Source organism: Mobula birostris, chromosome 12 (assembly GCF_030028105.1).
Source record: "Mobula birostris isolate sMobBir1 chromosome 12, sMobBir1.hap1, whole genome shotgun sequence".
NCBI lineage: Eukaryota > Metazoa > Chordata > Chondrichthyes > Myliobatiformes > Myliobatidae > Mobula > Mobula birostris.
In genome coordinates, this window is record NC_092381.1 from 71,569,155 (window position 1) to 71,591,317 (window position 22,163).

Below are 22,163 nucleotides of genomic sequence, written 5' to 3' on the forward strand. Positions count from 1 at the left end.
ATTTGTTCTCAATCCTTGACTCTCCTATCCCTGCATTCCAAAACTATATTTTAGATATGAAGGCAGGAAAATGGAGTTGCGAGGGATAAATAATCAGCCATGATGGGATGGTGGAGCAGACTTAGTGGGCTGAATAGCCTGGTCTTGTATTGCAGTCTTGACTACACTTTCTGATTTAGCCACCATGATGCTCTCGGGTAGAAGATTCAAACCCTACAGCAGAAATTGCATCTCGTATTGTTTATGTAGCCAACCCCTCAATCCAAGACCTGTTCCGCAAATACTCTTGTATACTTCAATTGAATTACTCCAAGCAATGGTAGTAACTACAAGAAAATTATAACAAATTGATTTTCTTAAAATTAATGTTCTGAAGTTTTTATGCTCAGTGTACTTTTTTACTTTGCAGTAAAACTACTGAACCATAGAAACTACAGCACAGAAACAGGCCCTTCGGCCCTCCTTGGCTGTGCCGAACCATTTTCTGCCTAGTCCCACTGACCTGCACATGGACCATATCCCTCCATACACCTCCCATCCATGTATCTGTCCAATTTATTCTTAAATGTTAAAAAAGAACCCACATTTACCACCTCGTCTGGCAGCTCATTCCATACTCCCACCACTCTCTGTGTGAAGAAGCCCCCCCCCTAATGATCCCTTTAAACTTTTTCCCCCTCACCCTTAACCCATGTCCTCTGGTTTTTTTTCTCCCCTTGCCTCAGTGGAAAAAGCCTGCTTGCATTCACTCTATCTATACCCATCATAATTTTATACACCTCTATCAAATCTCCCCTCATTCTTCTACGCTCTAGGGAATAAAGTCCTAACCTATTCAACCTTTCTCTGTAACTGAGTTTCTCAAGTCCCGGCAACATCCTTGTAAACCTTCTCTGCACTCTTTCAACCTTATTTATATCCTTCCTGTAATTTGGTGACCAAAACTGAACACAATACTCCAGATTCGGCCTCACCAATGCCTTATACAACCTCATCATAACATTCCAGCTCTTATACTCAATACTTCGATTAATAAAGGCCAATGTACCAAAAGCTCTCTTTACGACCCTATCTACCTGTGACGACACTTTTAGGGAATTTTGTATCTGTATTCCCAGATTCCTCTGTTCCACTGCACTCCTCAGTGCCTTACCATTAACCCTGTATGTTCTACGTTGGTTTGTCCTTCCAACGTGCAATACCTCACACTTGTCAGTATTAAACTCCATCTGCCATTTTTCAGCCCATTTTCTCAGCTGGTCCAAGTTCCTCTGCAGGCTCTGAAAACCTTCCTCACTATCTACTACACCTCCAATCTTTGTATCATCAGCAAACTTGCTGATCCAATTTACCACATTATCATCCAGATCATTGATATAGATGACAAATAACAATGGACCCAGCACTGATCCCTGAGGCAAGTAAGAAAATTTGTATCGTGCTTTAAATTTATTCAGTGCATTGCACATAAGTACTTGATTTGGGGGGTGGGGAGTCGGCAAACATTTTGTGCTAGTAGTTTCAGATAATATGCAAGAGGGTAATAGAAGCAGCCAGCCAATGATAACTAATTCACTATTACTTTGATTTTTTGGGGTTCTGGGTCCTATTATTAAGGCCTGCACGTATTACCCAGCCGTAATTGCTCGAGAGCACTATAATGAGCTATTGTGAACTGTTGCAGTTTTTCTGATGAAGGTACTTTTAGTTGCTCTTGGAGATGCAGCTTAAGAATTTAGGTCTAATGATAGTGTACAGTTAGAGGGGATCCTCTGTGTTCCCACATGAAAGATGTCCTGGTCCTTGGTGGTACAGTTTGTGGAATAAGGGGGTGAGTTAGAATAGCCTTGGTGAATAATGGCAGTGTGATTTATAAATGGTATGCACTGCAGCCACTGGCAGAGCAAAGGAGTATTTAAGGTAATGAAACAATCAAGCAAGCTACTCCATTCTGGGTGATGTCAAATTTCTTGAATATTGTTAGAGTTGCACTTGTCAAAACAAATGAAGAGCACTCTTCACTTGGTGGGGAATCTTTGATGTTTTAGCTCATTCTAGGAGCCAATAATGTGCTCTTGTTGACAAAATATTTAAGTGGTTGGTCTAAATGAGCTTCTGGTTAGTGGTATCCAAAATGCTGGTTATGGTGGCAGCTTCAGCAATGGTAATGCTATTGAATATTAAGGGTAGATGATTAAACACTCTCTCTCACTGGAAATAGTTGAAGTGGTGACATCTGCCACTTACTAGCTTGTACCTGAATATTGTGTAGGGTAAGCATGGTGTACTTCATTTGCTCAGGAGTTGCAAATAGAATTGAAGTATGCTTATTGTATCTAAAAGTTAAATATAGTTTTCTGGTAGTTCAAATAACAAATGTGGAGTTGTATCTTCTTTTCCAGTAAAGTATAGGTTTGAACTTGCATCTGTGATCTATTAATTGATTGATCACTGTACAAATATGGATGAATAAATAAGAGACTCCTGCCATTCTGCAACTCTTGAAATTTCAAAAGTTGCTGAACGACAGGTGAGATGCTATGTATATTTTTCATTCAGGGTTTAATTTTTGTAAAGATTTTCAATATTTGTGTTAACCTGGTCTGCTCCTGGAAGTAAATGTACTTGCAGTCAAATAGTACAGCAGTCGTAGAAGGACATGAGGAAGAGAACAATATCAAGCCATGAACTTGATCAAGATCGTTGTCATTCATTAAGTTCATTGATTGATGAATATTTTATTCTCTTTGCAGAATCTGACCTATATCGGATTTGTGGTTTGAATGGAATGCTCTTGAGTAGTAAGCAACCTTTACCAGCCGTAGCAGGAGAAAAAGAGATATTAAGCACAGAAAACCACCCCCTTCCAACATTCTATCCTATTTCACCTAATATTGATCTGCAGCAAACACACGTCTATAAAGTATATAATGACACAGGTGAGTTTTTTTTCAATAAACTCTTTAGTACAGATACTACAGTGTTACTGGTGAGACTGTTTCTTAACCATAATTTGCCAGTGACAGTACACTACTGGAAATAAAACAGACTTCCACAGGTCAGGTGAACATGTAGGGAGAGAAACAACTAATATTTCAGAAATGGTAAAAGTTGGAGATTTTAAAATGTTGCACAGAAAGTGAGATGAGGGCTGACGTTATGTATGTTATATTCTTGTTCAAAAACAGTGTAGGAGTAAATCCAGTTTGCAGTTCAAGAGTCTTAACTACCACTAGAAAGATAAGCCAGATGAGTACATGGCTAAAGGGGTGGGGTTCAAGTACTGAGACAAGAATAGATTGATTTGAGAAAGTCACCATGGACTTGTTGGAAGTAAATTGTGACAAATAACTTGGCAGAATCTTTGTTTGAATAATGTATCAGAAAACAGTGCTCTATTTTATATGCTAATATCAGCTGGCATTTCTCTTTATTATCCTCACCTTCCACTGTTTGTGCTCCTGCTTGCTTTCTCATAGGTTTCCAGGATGGATACCCTTTTCCTCATGCACACACCCTGTATATTACAGATCCCTCTGTTAATGCAACACTATTCAAACCAGAGCCATTGAGGGCCAAGATGATTATGTTCACTTTTGCCAATGCCCTTGTAAGGGCCAAGATCTTGTATGGGGTAAGTGTCCATCTCTCTAATACTATTATTACAACATGGCATTGTGGGAATTCCATTTCTGCTTAGTCATACAACACAAAGCACTGAGTTAAATCCAAATGCCATTGGGCTAAAAGGGCACTGGGAAAATCAGATGATGAGAGGAAGATGCGGATTTATAGAGGTACTGTATATTAAACGTAAGGAGTCTTAACTACCACTAGAAAAATAAGCCAGATCGATGCATGGCTAAAGAGCTGGTGCAGGGGGCAGGGGTTCAGGTATTAGAGCATAAGGATCTCTTCAGGGTAGAGGTGACTTATACAAGATGTATGGATTTTACTTGAGCCTGGGGGAGGGGAGGGGAGGGGGGGGGAATTTGCTCTTGCCACTAAGCAGCGTTTCAACTAGATTGGCAGGAGTGTGGGACTGGAGGGAGGTCAGTGAGGAGATGAGAACGTGTAGCAATTAGAGAGTGTAAGCCCAGCAGTCAGGATAGCACTGTTTACAGTAAAAAGGCAGATAAGACCACTATTTTAAATTGCATCCATTTCAATGTATGTAGTTTTAACAGGTAAGACAAATGAACTGAGGGTATGGATTGCCTCTAGGGCCTATTATGGTCACAACAGAAGTGTGACAGGACAGCTTTTATTGTACGATTATAAGACTTTTGAATGGTTCCCAGTAAGATGTACTCTTGACTTCATGATCTGTCTGCTTGTGATCTTCCACCTTACTATCTACCTGCACAATAGTGTAACATTTTATTCTGCACTCATTGTTTTTCCGTGTACTACCTGAATGCACTATTACAATGAATTGATCTGTGTGGCTGTTATGCAAGACAAGTTTTTCCATTGTATCTTAGTATATGTGACAATAATAAACCAATGTTCTGGGCTACCAATGCTATAGGCATGAGGAAACACCAGGTAAGAGTGTAGGGACTGGTGCTTTTTTGATAAGGGAGGACAATACAGCAGTATCTAGACAGTATTCTTGAGGGATTATCTAACAAGGCTGTTTTGGTAGAAATAAGGGGAAGGTCACCTTGGTAGGATTATATTTTAGATACCTCAATAGTCAGTGGGAACTTGATAAAATTACACATTGCTGTGAGAGTAAGAGTAGTGCTAGTTGCAGATTTCAGTTTTCCCAGCATCGACTGCAATGCCCAGAGTGCAAAAGTCCAGGATGGATTGGTGCATCCAAGACTGTTTCCCTGCGTAATATAGAACACTGTCTCTGAAATAGGTGTTTCAGAGACAGTGACCACAACTCCCTGACCTTTACAATAAGCTTTGGATAGGTGTAGGAGCGGACAGTATGGAGAAGTATTTAACTGGGGAGGGAGAATTATGATGCCATTAGCAGTAACTCAGTAACAAATGTGCTCAGGGAAATGCACAACGGAAATATAGAGGTTGCATGGGGTTCTAGATAGATTGTCCCATTGTGGCAGGGAAAAGATGGTAGGGTGAAGGAACCACAGTTGACGAGATGTGGAACATCTAGTGGAGAGGAAGAAGCATACTTGCTTTCTAAGCATTAGTGATCAGACAGGGCTCTAGGAGTTACAAGGTAGCCAGGAAGGCCACAGTTCCTTGAAAGTGGCTACAGAGGTTGTTCAGGTGATAAAGAAAGGATATAGCATACTTGACTTTTATTAGTTGAAGAGTTAGAATGTTACATTGCAGCTTTATAAAACTCTAGTTAGGTCATGTGGAGTATTGCATTCAGGATGTTGAGGTTATGAAGAGGGGCGAAAAAGATTTCAAGAATGCTGCCTGGATTAGACAGTATGTGCTGAGGAGAGATTGGATAAATGTGTGGTTGCTTTCTGTGGAGCAGTAGAGGCTGAGGGGAGATTTGACAGAGGATTTATGAGATTGAAGGGCATAGATAGACACCCACACAAAATGCTGGAGGAACTGAGCGCAAGCCAGGTAGTATCTATGGAAAAGAGCAGAGTCAATGTTTTGGGCCGAGATCCTTCATCAGGACTTGGGGGGGGATCCTTTTTCTCCAGTCCTGATGAAGGGTCTTGGCCTGAAATGTCAACGGTACTCTTTTCCATAGATGCTGTCTGGCCTGCTGAGTTCCTCCAGCATTTTGTGCATGTTGCTTCGATTTCCAGGATCTGCAGATTTTCTTGTTTGTGGATGGACACCCTCCATCTTTTTTTTCCCCCCAGATTTGAAATGTCTAATACCAAAGAGCACATTTTTAAGGTGAGAGGTGGTAGGCTCATAGGAGATGCATTAGCCAAGTTTTTAAAAACAGAATGGATGTCTGGAATAGGCAAATACAAAGGAGGCATTCAAGAGTTTCTTAGATAGGCAAGTGAACAGGAAAAAATGTGGTCATTGTGTAGATTGAAGGGTCTTCAGTACAACTTTGTGGGATGAAGTGCCTGTTCCTGTGCAGTACTGTTCTATGTAATTAAATATTCTAGAATCTTCTCCCCATTTTAAGCTACAATTTGGGATAGAATAATAGCTACTTATTTTCATTCTCATTCTCATAGGAAGAACCAAAGGTGTTAGACAATCCCATCACAGTACAATGCATTGCCACGAATGGAAGGCTGTTCCAGTTTCTAGTTTTCCAATTAAATACCACAAAACTACAATCAAATGATGGGATAAAAAATCTCATTTGGTTGGATCAAGACCAGCTCCTGTATGACTATGCAAAGTGCCTCCCAATACTGAAAAAGAAAATGGTCCAGGTAAGTACAATTAGAACCATGCCAAAAAAACTTCAAAGTGGTGTAACAGTAATGGCAGTTTTGCAGCAGTGATTTTCAGTCCTGCATCTTGATGAACTTAAATGTGCAATTTAACAGCAACTTGATCAGTTTTAAACTGACTAGGGACCAAAGCAAGCTTTCTTCATGATTGGCACAAGTTGTCTAAATTTTTAAGATGAGTCCCACACTTAATTAGTTTATTTGGAAACAGTGGCAATATACAAAGTATTGTTTTAAATGTAAATTAAACAACAGATCCATATTCAGAATTTGGTTTCTTCTTCCTAGGTTCCTGCTGGGCTGGCTGGATATTGTCCCGAGACATTCAGCAAGTTTCTTGCATTATACTTGCATGGGGCTGTATAGAATTATAAATAAATTTATTTATATGAAGAACTGTTCATATTCATATGATGTGTCTTGGAAACAAGAGATTCTTTAGTGGAAACTGGAAGAAATACTGACCATAAATGAAAGTACTTTGAATGTGGATGTATACGAAAATCAGTATTGCCAAAAATTTCAAATGGAATTAAGAGTATCATGTTAAAAAGAATTAAGATAATTAATTGTGAATAATGCCATTTTTATTTTTATTAAATGTTTAAAATGCTCATGTTTCAATGGCTAGTTTAAACTTGACACTTTGAAATAATGCACAGTTTAATGTATTTCTTTCTTTACAATACAGGAAAGTCATTCTAATATTTTAAATTCTGGTTAGTGAGGACTACAGTTTTATTTAGGTTGGCCTTCACTCCAGCCCTGTAGGCTGTTGTTCATCCAAACGTGATGAAAGTCCAAAATTCTATCGAAAATTATGTAAACATTTCCCATGAGAATTCTAATTTTTTTAATGTGCAGTTATGGGCCATTGCTAGGGTAGCAGAATGTAGATAGTGGCCAGTTTATCAGGATCTATCAATTCCATTTAGCTATAATGCTGTTCTGCAGCTTTTCAAAATTTCTAACATTTGGTGGAAAGCTGTAAATTGAAACAATCTTAAGAAATAATGACATGCAATGACATTAGGAAAAAACATCTACTGTACACCTGCAGTTTCTGTAATAGGGTATTTTTCTTATACTTCAGGTTGACTTTTTGAATTTAGCATGAGCACATTTTTCATGAGGGTGCAAATAAGTGGTTTTAGTCTTTGGTAGAAAATCAAGAATATGGGACAATTAATTTTAAAGCAGAGCTTAAGGCCATATAGATTTTAAAAATCCTTCGTAATTTGTAATAATACATTTAAATTTAAGGGATTGATAATCAGAGGATAGACCTTTGATAATGGACAAAAAACTAGGTAGATGATGAAAGCTGCTCTGGATTATTTCAAGAATGCTCAGAAGCTGGAGATGGTTACTAAATTAACTGGAGCAGGAGTGGTCTTTTCTTGTACAGCAAGATTGTACCTTCATCCTAATTACATCTTTAAAAATTCAACTTGCTTATTTTAAAGCAGCAAATCCTGTTGGGGACAATAACAGCTAGGGAAGAGTGGATCATCTAATAAGATGCTGTTGAGGGCAAGGACTACTGTAACTGGAGAAAGAAACACCAGTGCAAAGAGTTAACACAAAAAAAGGGATCAGTTAATCCACAACGGATCCAAAATCAGATCGTCTGAAATTCAGATGTTTTATAAAATTGGCTAGCTGCAAGTTTTCTGATCAGAGCTCTGTTTATAAATATATCAGTCTCTTCCCCACATTCTGAATTAACCCAACTCAGTTTAAGTGTCTGGAGTTTCTTTGGAAACATCACAGAAAAAACTTGGCAATTAGAACAAATAATTCAAATCCAAAATCTGATATGATCTTGCTCATAAAAGGCACTAAATTCAGAAACCCCATTTTTGCAAATTAACAAACAATGGGTGATAAGAAATGGGAAACCCAGCCTCACCTCCCCCTTAACTGTATTTCTTAATCTACCTTAACACCAGTAATGGAGAGGTCTGCATTGGTTTTTAAGATTTTGTGGCTATTAAATAACCAAACATGCTACAGGCCTTAATGTAGAGTATTGACTTAAAATGTCAACAATTTCTTTCTTCCCACAGCTGCTGCTTAACCTGATAAATTTCTCCAGATCCAAATGCTGCCTTTGCATTGCTAACATAGCAAAATTAATTTTGTTAAGATAATGATACTTTCAGAAATACTGCTTTTCCTGCGAGGTCTTAGCACTTTTCTCAGCGGACACGTGTAGATTCAGAGGGCTTTGCACAATTACTTTTGCCTGCCTAGTCCTTGCTCTTTAAATATGACTATAATATTTTTAGTGATGCAATTTTACCTCCCTCCATTACCAATTTCCATTTAATATTCAATTATATTTGGCATTAATGGGAATTTACGAGCAGCACAGCAATCATTGATGTAATTGTCAAAATTTAGGCAGTTCTCTTACAAAAGGAAAACTCAATTAACAGCAATGATACCATTGCTGCCCTATCTGAGATCAACTCAATCAGAAGACTGGACAGAAATCTTGGGTCATCCCCAATCAAGCTGATTTAAAACTACATTAATCCATTCAGCCAGCAAGGAATCAAAAACAATAGGTTGTACATTGACCCAAGCTCACGAGCAAGGTATTTTGCATCAGAATCGGAAAAAAAACATTTACAGGAGGCACCATCTCAATCCAATTATTTATAGAAGAGTGAAGGTTGGACAGTCTTATCCAACCTCTTGTGGGTCTGTCTGCTTCTCATGCATTAAATCTTCTTTAAAGAAAGGTTGTTTACTTTAAAGAAAATTTCTGAAGAGCAGAAGCTGCCTTGCGTGCATCAGATTTGTCTACTTCATCACAACTGTAAAGGCATCTTTGCACTGGTACCAACTGATTTATAAATGTAAGGGACAAATATGAGAAACAGAGTCATCAAGGAGTACTTAATGTTTATTGTTAATCCTCAGTTAAATGTTCGATTATTGAAAAAACATGCACAAATATACAGAAAAAAAATCAACACAAAAGCTTGGTTAGTAATGCAAGTTTTGGCCTTGAAAATAAAGTATGAGCCAATGCTTCCTGCTAACAATTTTAGCAGTAGGACAGAATTTAAACACATGGGAAGGAAAATGACAATATAAAGTATAAAGAGAATGGGGGTAATGTTGAAAACACAAAGTATTTAACTTGGAGGTTAGAAATCACTCAATTTTGATGATTCTTGGCAAGGGTACAAGTAAGGTACCATGAGAACTTACAAAAATGAAAGTGAGATTCAAATCTCCAAAGTTTAGTTTGAAGTGTGCAGAGATTTAGAAAACAATCTTGGTATTGTCATTCTTCAGTGAAGGGAGAGCCACAAATATTAGTAAGAATGTCCATAGTCAGATGACAATAAGATTGAAGCTCTGATTAAAAGGTTTAGACAGAAATAATATAGTATTGTAAAGATGGAAACTCAAAATGTTAAACAATAAAAATCAATGTGACTAAGGCTGATGAGTTGAGAGTCAGGAGGAAACAGCTTGTTTGTAGAACCCAGAGTTGGAACTTACATTTTACAAAAAAGCTGTTAGCTGTCATGCTAGCCATGTCAAATGCTGATACTGTGATTGGAGAGGGGTTGGCATTAAATGCATCAAAGTCTTTGTGGATCTTGTACAACAATATTCACTTAAAGTTCAAAATCAGAATACCTATGTGTTCATGATACAAGCAACAATATAGTAAGTCACCATATTCTGGAAGAAAATGGAAGCTGTTAAAATAAAATGAACATGAACCTGTTTCAAAATACAATAAGCCAACATTAAGATACTGAAGCAATAGCAAAGAACAGTGGTAAATAGAAATTTTAATGATTAGTTGAAAATTCAATTGCAGGAATAAAACAAAATGTATTATAAATGGACTAGAAAGGAGAAATTTGAGAGCAATTTGCCACCTAAATTTCTCTTTCAAGATGCTAATTGACTTATTTGCTTTCCTGTTGGAACTGAACAAGTGTAAATGGTTTTATTTCCCTGCAGTACCTGTACCGTACTTAACCTGGCAATTCACTAACTTGCCACTGGATGTAAAATAATATTCTTCAGATTGGTGAGGAAATGTTGGCGACCTAACTCCTGTTTCTAATACAGGGTAAAAATCATAGAACGTCTTTTTCACAGAATGCAGATTTACAGAAGCAAATTCACTTCAATATAATATTAAAACGTTGAAATAAATGTGGACTGAATTATTTTGAACAAACTCAGGTGCACTGTCAAATCCAATTTACTTCTTAAAAAAACTCTCCTAGTTATTATATAAAGATTTTGTCTCACTCCACCTAAGACCAATTAATTACACAGCAACTGCAGTATAAATACATACAAAATGCGAAATATGTCAGTCATCAGTATACTGCAACTTTACATAATGACATTTGAAAGATGTTGGGATTAGAAATAGATGGATAAAGCTTATAAATATCACTAATTTGCATTGAATTTTGTTCACATTGACAAATATTTAAGTGATCGTAATGACAGATTTAAAACTGAAAATAGCTATTCTGAGGTTTTTTTAAAAATGCAATTTACTTTCAATCTAATTGTTTAAAAAATTCAACTCCCAATTTGGAGACAATTAACTTTTGTTTGAGCATCTTAACAGCAAACATTTAAAACGTGAAGGCAAAATAAACCCATCATTTGGTACACATCCTCAGTTATACCTGTAAACATCTGTACACAATCTGTTTTCCCCCACATGGCATTCACACATTCTTTGGTTTCTATTCAAGAGATTTCCTTTAACAAGTGGATTCTACAAACCTAAAATCATTCTAATTTAAGTGTTTCTTTTTTGCTCCAGTTGAATAATAACACTTCAAGAATTCAAGCAATGTTGAAAATAAATTAACATAGTATGAGGAAATTCATGTGGAGCACATGAGACAGCATGGAATAAATAGCCTGGTTTACATTTTACATCAATTTGAGCAAACTTTTCATCTGATTCTCAATTCCTTACCAATGGAAATAATGCATTTAATTATGTAACAAATTAATGTTATTCTTTTTGGTGGCTTCCCTCAATTGTTCCTAGAATTAACACTCAATTACACCTCCTCTCACAATTCACTTGGACTTGCTCTTGATACTTGAAATAACAAAGATTTTATAAGATTTTAAGAAACTCTTGCAGGAACACAAGACTGTAGTTATTAAGAGAACAGAGAAGTTTAAGTATCTTTGAAAAATACATACTGAGGTGCAACTGTCAAACTTACGAGAAAGCCAATACAATAAATCTAATGATCATTGCCAATAAGTACCAGGATGCAAGGAAGTAACTCAAGGAATAAATGCAACAAAGAATCAGTGTCTCAATGATGCATACATTTTATGTACTGCTTTTTAAGCTTGAAAACAGTTGAAATATCTTAAGACTTCAAAGCATCCCAGATCATTTTGTTGTCACCTGGTTATATTTCTCAATGTTTGGCAATAGATACAAAACTATTTAGCTTTGCAAATGCAAAATTACAGCACCAGTTATAAGAAATTAAATAATTTCTATACAATATACAATATTGGCAATCTTCAAAAAACAGAATTATTTAATTTTGTAATGACACTTTAATAGTTCAAAGATAAAACAACATACTCAGGTCAGAAGCAACCACTGATTATATCATATTAGGACAAAACATTCTTAAAAAGCCTCATCATAGTTTTAAATGTCAAGAGCTAGAAACATCTTTCCTGACTTCCTTAAAAATTAGCTGTGGGAGAGCTGATGGAAATAGCAAGGCTGGGAGACACACTGTAAAGTGACACATCTATCAGCTCAAACATGTTTTTTAAAATAAATAAACAATTCTAGTGAATTTTTGGTAGCATTTGTCAGCAACTCACTTGGTTAATTTCTCCATCATAATAAGGTCACTATTTGTTAAGTTCCTTGTTCCTTTTTTTTAGTTTCTTAATTTTTTGTGTATTTCTTTCCAACTTCCCTTTTTAATTTTGTGTGGGTAGGCTAATTTTCCTCTTTATCCATCTCCCATTTTTGTGTTTTTGTTAAAACATTTTTATCTATATGGTTTTTAATTTTCTAAATTACTATTTTGTTACAGTTTCTCAATTCTTGTTCCACAATTTCTTCATATTTTAAATATATTCAGCAAAGTGGTTGTCCTCTGCTACTTGCAGGAGAATATGCACAGGCAAAATACATAGACAAGTTTATCAACTTCACTCATTATTCATTCCCTTCCACCACCCCTATTCCTTTTGGAAAATTCCATTTGTATTTTCTTTCAGATTTTCAAAATTACACATAAGCAGAAGTCATAATCTCATTAGAAAATTAGATTAGGAAAGAAAAACAAGGTTGCAAGGAAAATGGATAATAGGAGATGTTACTGGTGAAATATTAGTGTATTGTTGTGTAGGACAAATCCCTACACAAAAATCTGCATTTCACACAATTTTACTATCATTTCCATTTCCTTTTTTAAAGTTCTATAATTTAATTTCTGATTTCATTTCCTAGTCCATTCAATTGCAGCTTCATTTCCTAGTCGATTGAAAAACACTGGGGCGGGTTGGTCCATGCCTCAGTATTTAAGGATCAATTTTAAACTACAGTTAATGCTCAAGATAGAAATGTGATATTTTGCTATTTTAGGCTTCCATCATTGATCCTACCTCAGGTTATTAGAGGTCTTTTAAGAGGCATTTTGCCTTCAACAGGTGCCTCAAACATCTTAGTTGTTTTACATTAAGTAGGAATTAGATTTGTTCTAGCCATTTAATTGAACATTCCCTACCGTACAAAATGAGAGTTTTCATAATGTTTTTGATTTGGACAATGCGTACTCTAAGTCTACCATCTTCCAAATTGACCCAAGGCTTCCCAATCTAATTTTGAGCATAACCAAGATGGCAAGAATGCTGGTCTCATCCTTCCCTGGATTCAGATGAGTGCTACACAGTTAAGTGCATTGTGCACTCGAGTGACATTTGACAGCTTAGTCCACAATTTCCATAGCTTGCTGTTTTCATATTCAATTCCCTATGCACCAGTCATGTAATACTTTAAGAGTTTCCTGGTGTGACATAGAACCTCTCCACCTTTCACAAGCAGCTTGATCCTTTTCAAACAAATGCCTAGTTTTACCACAACCTACTGCACTTCATTATTCTGTACAATACAGAATGGGAATTATTTAAATTGTTTCTTGTACTTTAACTCTTTTAAGTTGAGGAACAGGAAATATCAGTATTTCTTCCAACAACTCTGAATAGCAAGTTAACAGAAAAGAATCAAAATTAAGTTTTATGTTTATATTTATTACAGCGTTGGAGAAAAGAACCGTTTCATTCAAAACCATCCCAATGAAGACAATAATTTAGCGAATTTGTAAAATTACATTTGCCAGACTTGTCTTTGTCTCAGTTTAAAATGCACGATTTCCTGGAGACTGAAATCTACAATAAAACACCAAAATTTCATCAGTATGTTCCGATCTGACTGCAAATAGGAGATTTACATACTCGGTCAGCAACTCTACAGCTAAACACAGTTAGATTGATTTGAAACACATCTAAAAAGGCAATTCATTTAGAAAGATCCTGCTATTTCCCCCATCCCCTACCACCCCTCTCCCCCCCAAACAAAAACAAAGTATGTTAACATCCCATAACCTGCAGTCAGCACAATAAACACAGTTGACGTTCCTGAAAACTCTGTAAAGGGGTGCAGTAAAAACATCCCTCAATAAAACATTAGCAACAAATATTGAACACAAAACTACATTGTAGAATTTTTTTCTTTTTTATAACCAGACTACAGGGTAAGAAACACAGAACAGCTACAATGTTATCAAGAATCAGCACAAGGGTTGTCCAGGCAAGATAATATTTTACATAACTTGATACACATTGTATAGAATTGGGGTTAAACAAAAGACCATCTGCAGGTAGTGTGTAATTGTACAGAGATCCCAGCACGATTGTAGTGCCACTACAACTGTTTTATTTTCATCTAGTTCAATCAAGTCTGTAGTTGTCTCACGCACAGAGGTTTCCTCTGGGTCAATAAAGTAACAGAGGAATGAAGCAATCCAGATTCGAGGTGTGCACATACGTGTGGGTACTGGGAAGCGCATGTGTATGTGTGTGGGAGGGGGAGGGGGAAAGTGGGTGTGTGGATGGTTGGAGAAAGGAGGGAGTTAGGAAAAAAAATATATGCTCCTCTGAAACTGGAACCCACTTGGCATATCATCGTTCAGCTACACAGTTATGGAACAAGCCACTGATTAACACCTTGCACCTGGAGGGGAAGGCTCACAGAAGCAAGAAAAAAATCTGTGCCACCTAGAAAGGGCCTTCGAAAGTAAACCACATTGTGTAAATGTCCCAGTTAAAATGGCTACAATATGGACAACATCGGATCTTATACCTAGACTAGCGCCTTATTCAGTTCAGCACAAAGATACATGGGTTCAGAGGATGAAGCGGAAGAGGTCTGTTCGGGTGCTAGAGGCGTTTAAATTTTTTTTCTTTGCTTCAAAAAGATGAGATGTGTAACGTACAGTCCTTCCAGGAGAAGGGTTTTATGTCTTGAATCTTTTGTTTTTGTCCTTCATGTTTATGGAATTAAAGAAGTTCAGCCTTTTTATTGCGTGAAACTCAAAATTGGGGTTTTGCCCCCAGTTCCTCGTCAACACGTTGAACTGCTTCTTGCATACGTTCTTTAATCTTCCAAAGGGCAGCTGTCTCATCATTCTGGTCCTGGAGAAGGGGGAAGGGGAAAAATCACACGCTCATCGTCATGCTGGGGGAATACTGAAAGAAAGTGACAAGGATTACATGGGTTGGAACCATACATCTTGTAGCATCTGGGTTCTACTAAACATGGCAAACTGCAAACAGTTTGCTGAAACTGACCTCAATATTACATTGCAATTTAATCTCCACTAATGCGGAGGGAGTAATTCATTAAAAGAACATTGTTTTATCATTTGAGAAAAAAACTGCACAACTGAGTTATGGATTATTGCCAATGAATGTGGGAACTCTAAACCAGGACATGAGAATAACATCACCTGTCATTAGCTTCCTCCCACTCTTTCTTTCTATCCCTCCAATCTGACCCACGTCCACAACACGGTTATCACTCAACTGGCATGATTTTTAGCTTACAAAACAAAAACCATCTTAAATCATAAGTTTTCCACTCCTAATTCAATGCTTTTTGATGCTTCGCTTATTTCCACTTATAGCTAATTAATTCACAGCCATTTGCTTCATCAAACCACACAGTAAGTAACCTTTCCACTGCTCAGTTATGCAACAGCCTACTGAAGAAAACTGGAGTTCTTTTAAATCATGGTTGACCCCATATTGAAAATTTGTTGGTGTATTCAAAAAACATAAGTTAAAATATATAATTCATGGGAAAAATCTATAATTTCCTTTAAAAGCAAAGTGACTAATGATTTGTCAAAGCAAACTTGTTTAATATATTCAGTGGGTATGAGGCACAAGAGCAAAGTAATCCTATTCTTGCCCTAAGAGCCACCATTTTGACCCTTTTCTCCTTTTTTAACTTGAATGTTCTGAGATTTTCATCTGGAAGGAGGTTATCAGTCAAGTCATCAAGAATGGTTTTGCCCTTTTATAAGCTTTAATATAAACCGCTTTGTGTAAACTCATTCTTATTATAATCAAACTTAAATATTATTGCAGTTTAAAAATCTCAGGAACCACACCAGAAATAAAAACATGAATGACATTAGCTCACTAAGTAAAATCTGCAATGGTTATTGTGTGCTCTGGTGATCTCACATACTCACATTATCATTTTGGAAGGAGTGAAGAAAATTGCCTCCTAATTCACCGTCATCTCTCGGAGTGCCTGGAGGATTGGTAATGCTGCTCATGTTGTTGGGAGAGTTCTAGAAAGAACAATAATTTCACTATAAAAGCACAAGTGTTTCTCTCCCATAGACAAAGCAAGTGAACATCAATTCAAATTTCAAAGTAAAATTTATTATCAGAGTTGATACATGTCGCCACATACAACCCTGAGATTCTTTTTCTGCAGGCACACAGCTATTAAATGGCAGTCTTAAAATTCAGAACTCTTCATTCCAAATTTATGCCTTCATGAGGTTGGTTGTCATGTTGCCTTCAATAGGGTGCCTCACAATCAGGTTTTAATCTCGTCATGTGTTCTATCAGCCATGAAGGACATTGCAAAACAGCACACATTCTGGAGAGAAGTCGTAGTTTAAGATCATAAGTCATTGAAAATAGAAGCCAATAATAAGGCACTCAAGCTTCTGTCACAGCAGAGGTTCTTAATCCACAAGGTGGGATCTTAGCTTGCATGACATCCTGCAACAGTGCTGACCCTGAAGTCAAAAGCACAAATCCCTGCTGACACTAAATCGGATATGGAGGAGAGAAAAGTTTTGGAACTGCTCGGGGATCATCTGTAAGGCTAATATCACATAAAGATGGTTCAGATGAGCAGTTCAATGGGAAAAAACAAATGCAGAAGGCAAGCCCAGAAGCTAATGAGAAGTCAGCAGGTACTGCACTGACAGAACTGAATGTGTAAAAAGGGATGGAATTATGGGAAAAAAATTAAAGAATCTTCAGATCCAGAAGACATGGAGAATTGAATTATCAGAAAAGTGAAACAAAAATCTGATTGTTTACAAAGAAAGCTCTAAAGCAATCTAAGGAACTACTATGCATTTTCCATGGGGTATTTTTAATCAATGTTATTGCCAGAATTTCAATTGGAAACAGAAAAGGCATCTAATAAAGGCAATGTTACAATTGTCCTGGAGGATTTCAAAATGCAGGTAGAGTGGGAAAAACTGGTTGGTGCTGGATCCCAAGAGAAGGCATTGAGATACCTTTTTAGAGGAGCTTGTGGCTGAGCCCACTAGGAGAAAGGCAATTTTGGATTGGGTGTTGTGTGATGAACTAGATTTGATTAGGGAGCTTAAGGTAAAAGAACTCTTCGGAGGCAGTGCTCATAATATGATAAAATTCATCCTGTAGTTTGAGATGGGGAAGATAAAGTCAAATGTATCAATATTACAGTGGAATAAAGGGAATTAGAGACATGACAGAGGAGCTGGCCAAAGTTGATTGGAAGGAGGATACTAACAGCAATGACAGCAGAAAAGCAATGGCTGGAGTTTCTGGGGGCTGTTCGGAAGGCACAGGATGTTACATCCCAATGATGATGTACTCTAAAGGGAAGATGGTGCAACTGTGGCTGATAAGAGAAGTCAAAGGACAGAATTAAAGGAAAGGAGAGGGCATATAATACAGCAAAAATTAATGGAAAGAGAATTGGGAAATTTTAAAAACTAACAAGGCAACTAAAGATATAGAGAAAAGATGAAATATGAAGGTAAGCTAGTCAATAATATGAAAGATGCCAAAATTCCCCCCCCCCCCCAAATATTTAGAGTTAAAAAGTGAGGCTAGTGTGAATATTGAACCACTGGAGCAGTAGTAATGGGGGACAAGGAAATGGCAGACAAACTCAATAAATATATTGCGTCAGTCTTCACTGTGGAAGACACTGTCAGAAATCAAGAGAGTGTCAGGGGCAGAAGTGAGTGTAGTTGCTATTACTAAAGAGAAGGTGCGTGGGAAGCTGTAAGGTCTGAAGGTAGTTAAGTCACCTGGACCGGATGGACTTCATAAGAGTTCCGCAAGGGGTAGCAGAAGAGATTGTGGAGGCATTAGTAATTATCTTTCAAGAATCACTAATTTCTGGAATGGTTCCAGAGGACTGGAAAATTGCAGATGTCACTCCATTCTTCAAGAAGAGAGGGAGGCAGAAGAAAGGAAATTATAGGCTAGTTAGCCTGACTTCAGTGGTTGAGAAGATGTTGGAGTCCATTATTAAGGATGAGTTTTTATGTTACTTGCAGTCGCATGATGAAACAGGCCAAAGTCAGCATGGTTTCCTTAAGAAGAAAACTTGCCTGACAAATCTGTTAGAATTCTTCTGAGGAAATAACAGGCAGGATAGACAAAGGAGAGTCAGTGAATGTTGTTTACTTGGATTTTCAAAAGTCCTTTGACAAGGTGCCACAGACGAGGCTGCTTAGCAAGATAAGAGCCCGTGGTATTACAGGAAAGATAGAAGATTGGCTGGCTGTCAGGAGGCAAAGAGTCGGAATAAAGGAGGCCTATTCTGGTTGGCTGTTGGTGTCAGTGGTGTCCCACAGGGTTCAGTATTGGGACCACTTGGGAATTGATGGATTTATGTGGCCATGTTTGTTGACGTGATGGGGCAGATAGTGTTAAGGAAGCAGGGAGTCTGCAGAAGGACTTGGACAGGTTGGGAGAATGGGCAAAGAAGTGGCAAATGGAACATAGTATAGAGAATTGTATGGTCTTGCACATTGGTAGAAGGAATAAAGGTGTAGACTACTCTTTAAATAGGGAGAAATTCAAAAAATTAAGTTGCAAATGGACTTGGGAGTCCCAGTAAAGGATTCCGTAAAGGTTAACTTGCAGATTGAGTTGGTGGCAAGAAAGGCAAATGGATTTTCAGCTTTCATTTCAAGAGTACTGGATTTTAAAAGTAAGGGTGCGATGCTGAGGCTTTGTAAGGCATTGGTCAGAACACAAGAGTATTGTGAGCAGTTTTGGGCTCCTTATTTAAGAAAGGATATCCTAGCATTGTAGAAGGTGCACAAGAAAGATCCCGGGAATGAAAAGGTTAACTTACAGTCTGAGGAGCATTTGATAGCTCTGGACCTATACTCGTACAGGTTTAGAAGAATGAAGGAAGAAATCTCATTGAAACTTATCAAATACTGAAAGGTCTAGACAGAGTGGATGTGAAGAGGATGTTTCCTATAGTGCGAGAGTCTAGCACAGCCTCAGAATAGAGGGACGTCTATTTAGAACAGAAACAAGAATCAATTTCTTTAGCTAGAGGGCTGTTGAACCTGTTGAATTCATTGCCACGGACAGCTGTGGAGGCCAAATCAATAATCAGCCAAGATGGAATGGTGGAGCAGACTCGACGGGCTGAATACCCTAATTCTGCCCCTATGTCTTATGGTCTAAGACTTCAAACTCTCTTACAGATGATGTGGACTCACACACCAGGGCTTTTGTGAAATGCACAGTTTTTCTTCCAATACCTGAGAGCCCTGCCACCATGTTATCCACCATTTTAACAGTCTTGACCACTACGACTTCCTCTGGTACACCAGCTTCTCCAATTTCTCTTCCTTTTGAGTATTGTAGAATATCACATTCACATCTCTTTAGCATCAGTTATTTATCTACATTTTATTCTTCCCACTTTTCCCTCTCAGCTTTTTAATTTGATATTTGATCACCTTTCCACACACAATCCTGACATCCTTCCTCTGCCGTGTAATGTTATGCAGACACTATGCACTCAGTTTGCTCCAACTCAGATCGCACATAAGGGAAATATTCGTCACTAGCTCAGTATGTGGTCAGGGGAACTGAAGTCAATCAAAACAGTCCTTAAGGGATTTGACTTATAACCATATAACCATCACAGCACGGAAACAGGCCATCTCGGCCCTTCTAGTCCGTGCCGAACTCTTACTCTCACCTAGTCCCACCGACCTGCACTCAGCCCATAACCCTCCATTCCTTTCCTGTCCATATAGCTGTCCAATTTAACTTTAAACAACAACATCGATCCTGCCTCAACCACTTCTGCTGGAAGCTCGTTCCACACAGCTACCACTCTCTGAGTAAAGAAGTTCCCCCTCATGTTACCCCTAAACTTTTGCCCTTTAACACTCAACTCATGTCCTCTTGTTTGAATCTCCCCCACTCTTAATGGAAAAAGCCTATCCATGTTAACTCTATCTATCCCCCTCATAATTTTAAATAAGTCTATCAAGTCCCCCCTCAACCTTCTACGCTCCAAAGAATAAAGACCCAACTTGTTCAACCTTTCTCTATAACTTAGATGATGAAACCCAGGTAACATTCTAGTAAATCTTCTCTGTATTCTCTCAATTTTATTGACATCTTTCCTATAATTCAGTGACCAGAACTGTACACAATACTCCAAATTTAGCCTCACCAATGCCTTGTACCATTTCAACATTACATCCCAACTCCTATACTCAATGCTCTGATTTACAAAGGCCAGCAGACCAAAAGCTTTCTTCACCACCCTATCCACATGAGATTCCACCTTCAGGGAACTATGCACCATTATTCCTAGATCTCTCTGTTCTACTGCATTCTTCAATGCCCTACCATTTACCATGTATGTCCTATTTTGATTAACCCTACCAAAATGTAGCACCTCACATTTATCAGCATTAAACTCCATCTGCCATCTTTCAGCCCACTCTTCCAACTGACCTAAATCTCTCTGCAAGCTTTGAACCCCTACTTCATTATCCACAACTCCACCTATTTTAGTATCATCTGCATACTTACTAATCCAATTTACCACCCCATCATCCAGATTACTAATGTATACGACAAACAACATTGGACCCAGTACAGATTCCTGAGACATCCAATCTGACAAACAGTTATCCACCACCACTCTCTGGCGTCTCCCACCCAGCCACTGCTGAATCCATTTTACTACTCAATATTAATACCTAACAATTAAACCTTCCTAACTAACCTTCCATGTGGAACCTTGTCAAAGGCCTTACTGAAGTCCATATAGACAACATCCACCACTTTACCCTCGTCAACTTTCCTAGTAACCTCTTCAAAAAATTCAATAAGATTTGTCAAACATGACCTTCCATGCACAAGTCCATGTTGACTGTTCCTAATCAGACCCTGTCTATCCAGATAATTATATATACCATCTCTAAGAATACTTTCCATCAATTTACCCACCACTGACATCAAACTCACAGGCCAATAATTGCTAGGTTTTCTCTTAGAACCCTTTTTAAACAATAGAACAACATGAGCAATACGCCAATCCTCCGGCACCATCCCCGTTTCTAATGACATTTGAAATATTTCTGTCAGAGCCCCTGCTATTTCCACACTAACTTTCCTCAAGGTCCTAGGGAATATCCTGTCAGGACCCGGAGCCTTATCCACTTTTATATTCCTTAAAAGCTCCAGTACTTCCTCTTCTTTAATCATAGTTTCCATAACTTCCCTATCTGTTTCCCTTACCTTACACAATTCAATATCCTTCTCCTTGGTGAATACCGAAGAAAAAAAATTGTTCAGAATCTCCCCCATCTCTTTTGGTTCCACACATAGCTGTCCACTCTGATTCTCTAAGGGACCAATTTTATCCCTCACCATCCTTTTGCTATTAACATAACGGTAGAAACCCTTGGGATTTATTTTCACCTTACTTGCCAAAGCAACCTCGTATCTTTTAGCTTTCTAATTTCTTTCTTAAGATTCTTTTTACATTCTTTATATTCCTCGAGCACCTCATTTACTCCATGCTGCCTATATTTATTGTAGATATCTCTCTTTTTCCGAACCAAGTTTCCAATATCCCTTGAAAACCATGGCTCTCTCAAACTTTTAACCTTTCCTTTCAACCTAACAGGAACATAAAGATTCTGTACCCTCAAAATTTCACCTTAAATGACCTCCATTTCTCTATTACATCCTTCCCATAAAACAAATTGTCCCAATCCACTCCTTCTAAATCCTTTCGCATCTCCTCAAAGTTAGCCGTTCTCCAATCAAAAATCTCAACCCTGGGTCCAGATCTATCCTTCTCCATAATTATATTGAAACTAATAGCATTGTGATCACTGGACTCGAAGTGCTCCCCAACACAAACCTCCGTCA

At 37.8% G+C, this 22,163-nt stretch overlaps 2 protein-coding genes across 8 annotated transcripts in view; one reads left to right on the top strand and one right to left on the bottom strand.

The window, feature by feature from the left end:
* Positions 1-10,586, top strand: part of mrpl37 (mitochondrial ribosomal protein L37) — a 28,044-nt gene extending 17,458 nt beyond the window's left edge. Inside the window, exons 4-7 of one of the 2 annotated variants that reach the window (XM_072274076.1) lie at positions 2,754-2,939; positions 3,531-3,634; positions 6,144-6,347; positions 6,657-10,586. In XM_072274076.1, the coding sequence (XP_072130177.1) occupies positions 2,754-2,939; positions 3,531-3,634; positions 6,144-6,347; positions 6,657-6,734 (572 nt within the window). In that variant the 3' untranslated portion in view covers positions 6,735-10,586. Of the gene's footprint in view, positions 1-2,753; positions 2,940-3,479; positions 3,635-6,143; positions 6,348-6,656 lie in introns of both variants that reach the window. The other variant, XM_072274075.1, reaches the window with a different exon arrangement.
* A 3,069-nt stretch (positions 10,587-13,655) lies between these two features.
* ssbp3a (single stranded DNA binding protein 3a) overlaps positions 13,656-22,163 on the bottom strand; it is a 176,661-nt gene continuing 168,153 nt past the window's right edge. For 3 of the 6 annotated variants that reach the window (XM_072274079.1, XM_072274078.1, XM_072274082.1), the window contains 2 exons: positions 16,184-16,285; positions 13,656-15,119 (listed from right to left, as the gene is read on the bottom strand). In XM_072274079.1, coding sequence (XP_072130180.1) covers positions 15,018-15,119; positions 16,184-16,285 — 204 coding nt within the window. In that variant the 3' untranslated portion in view covers positions 13,656-15,017. Of the gene's footprint in view, positions 15,174-16,183; positions 16,286-22,163 lie in introns of all 6 variants that reach the window. The other 3 variants (XM_072274077.1, XM_072274081.1, XM_072274080.1) reach the window with 1 other exon arrangement.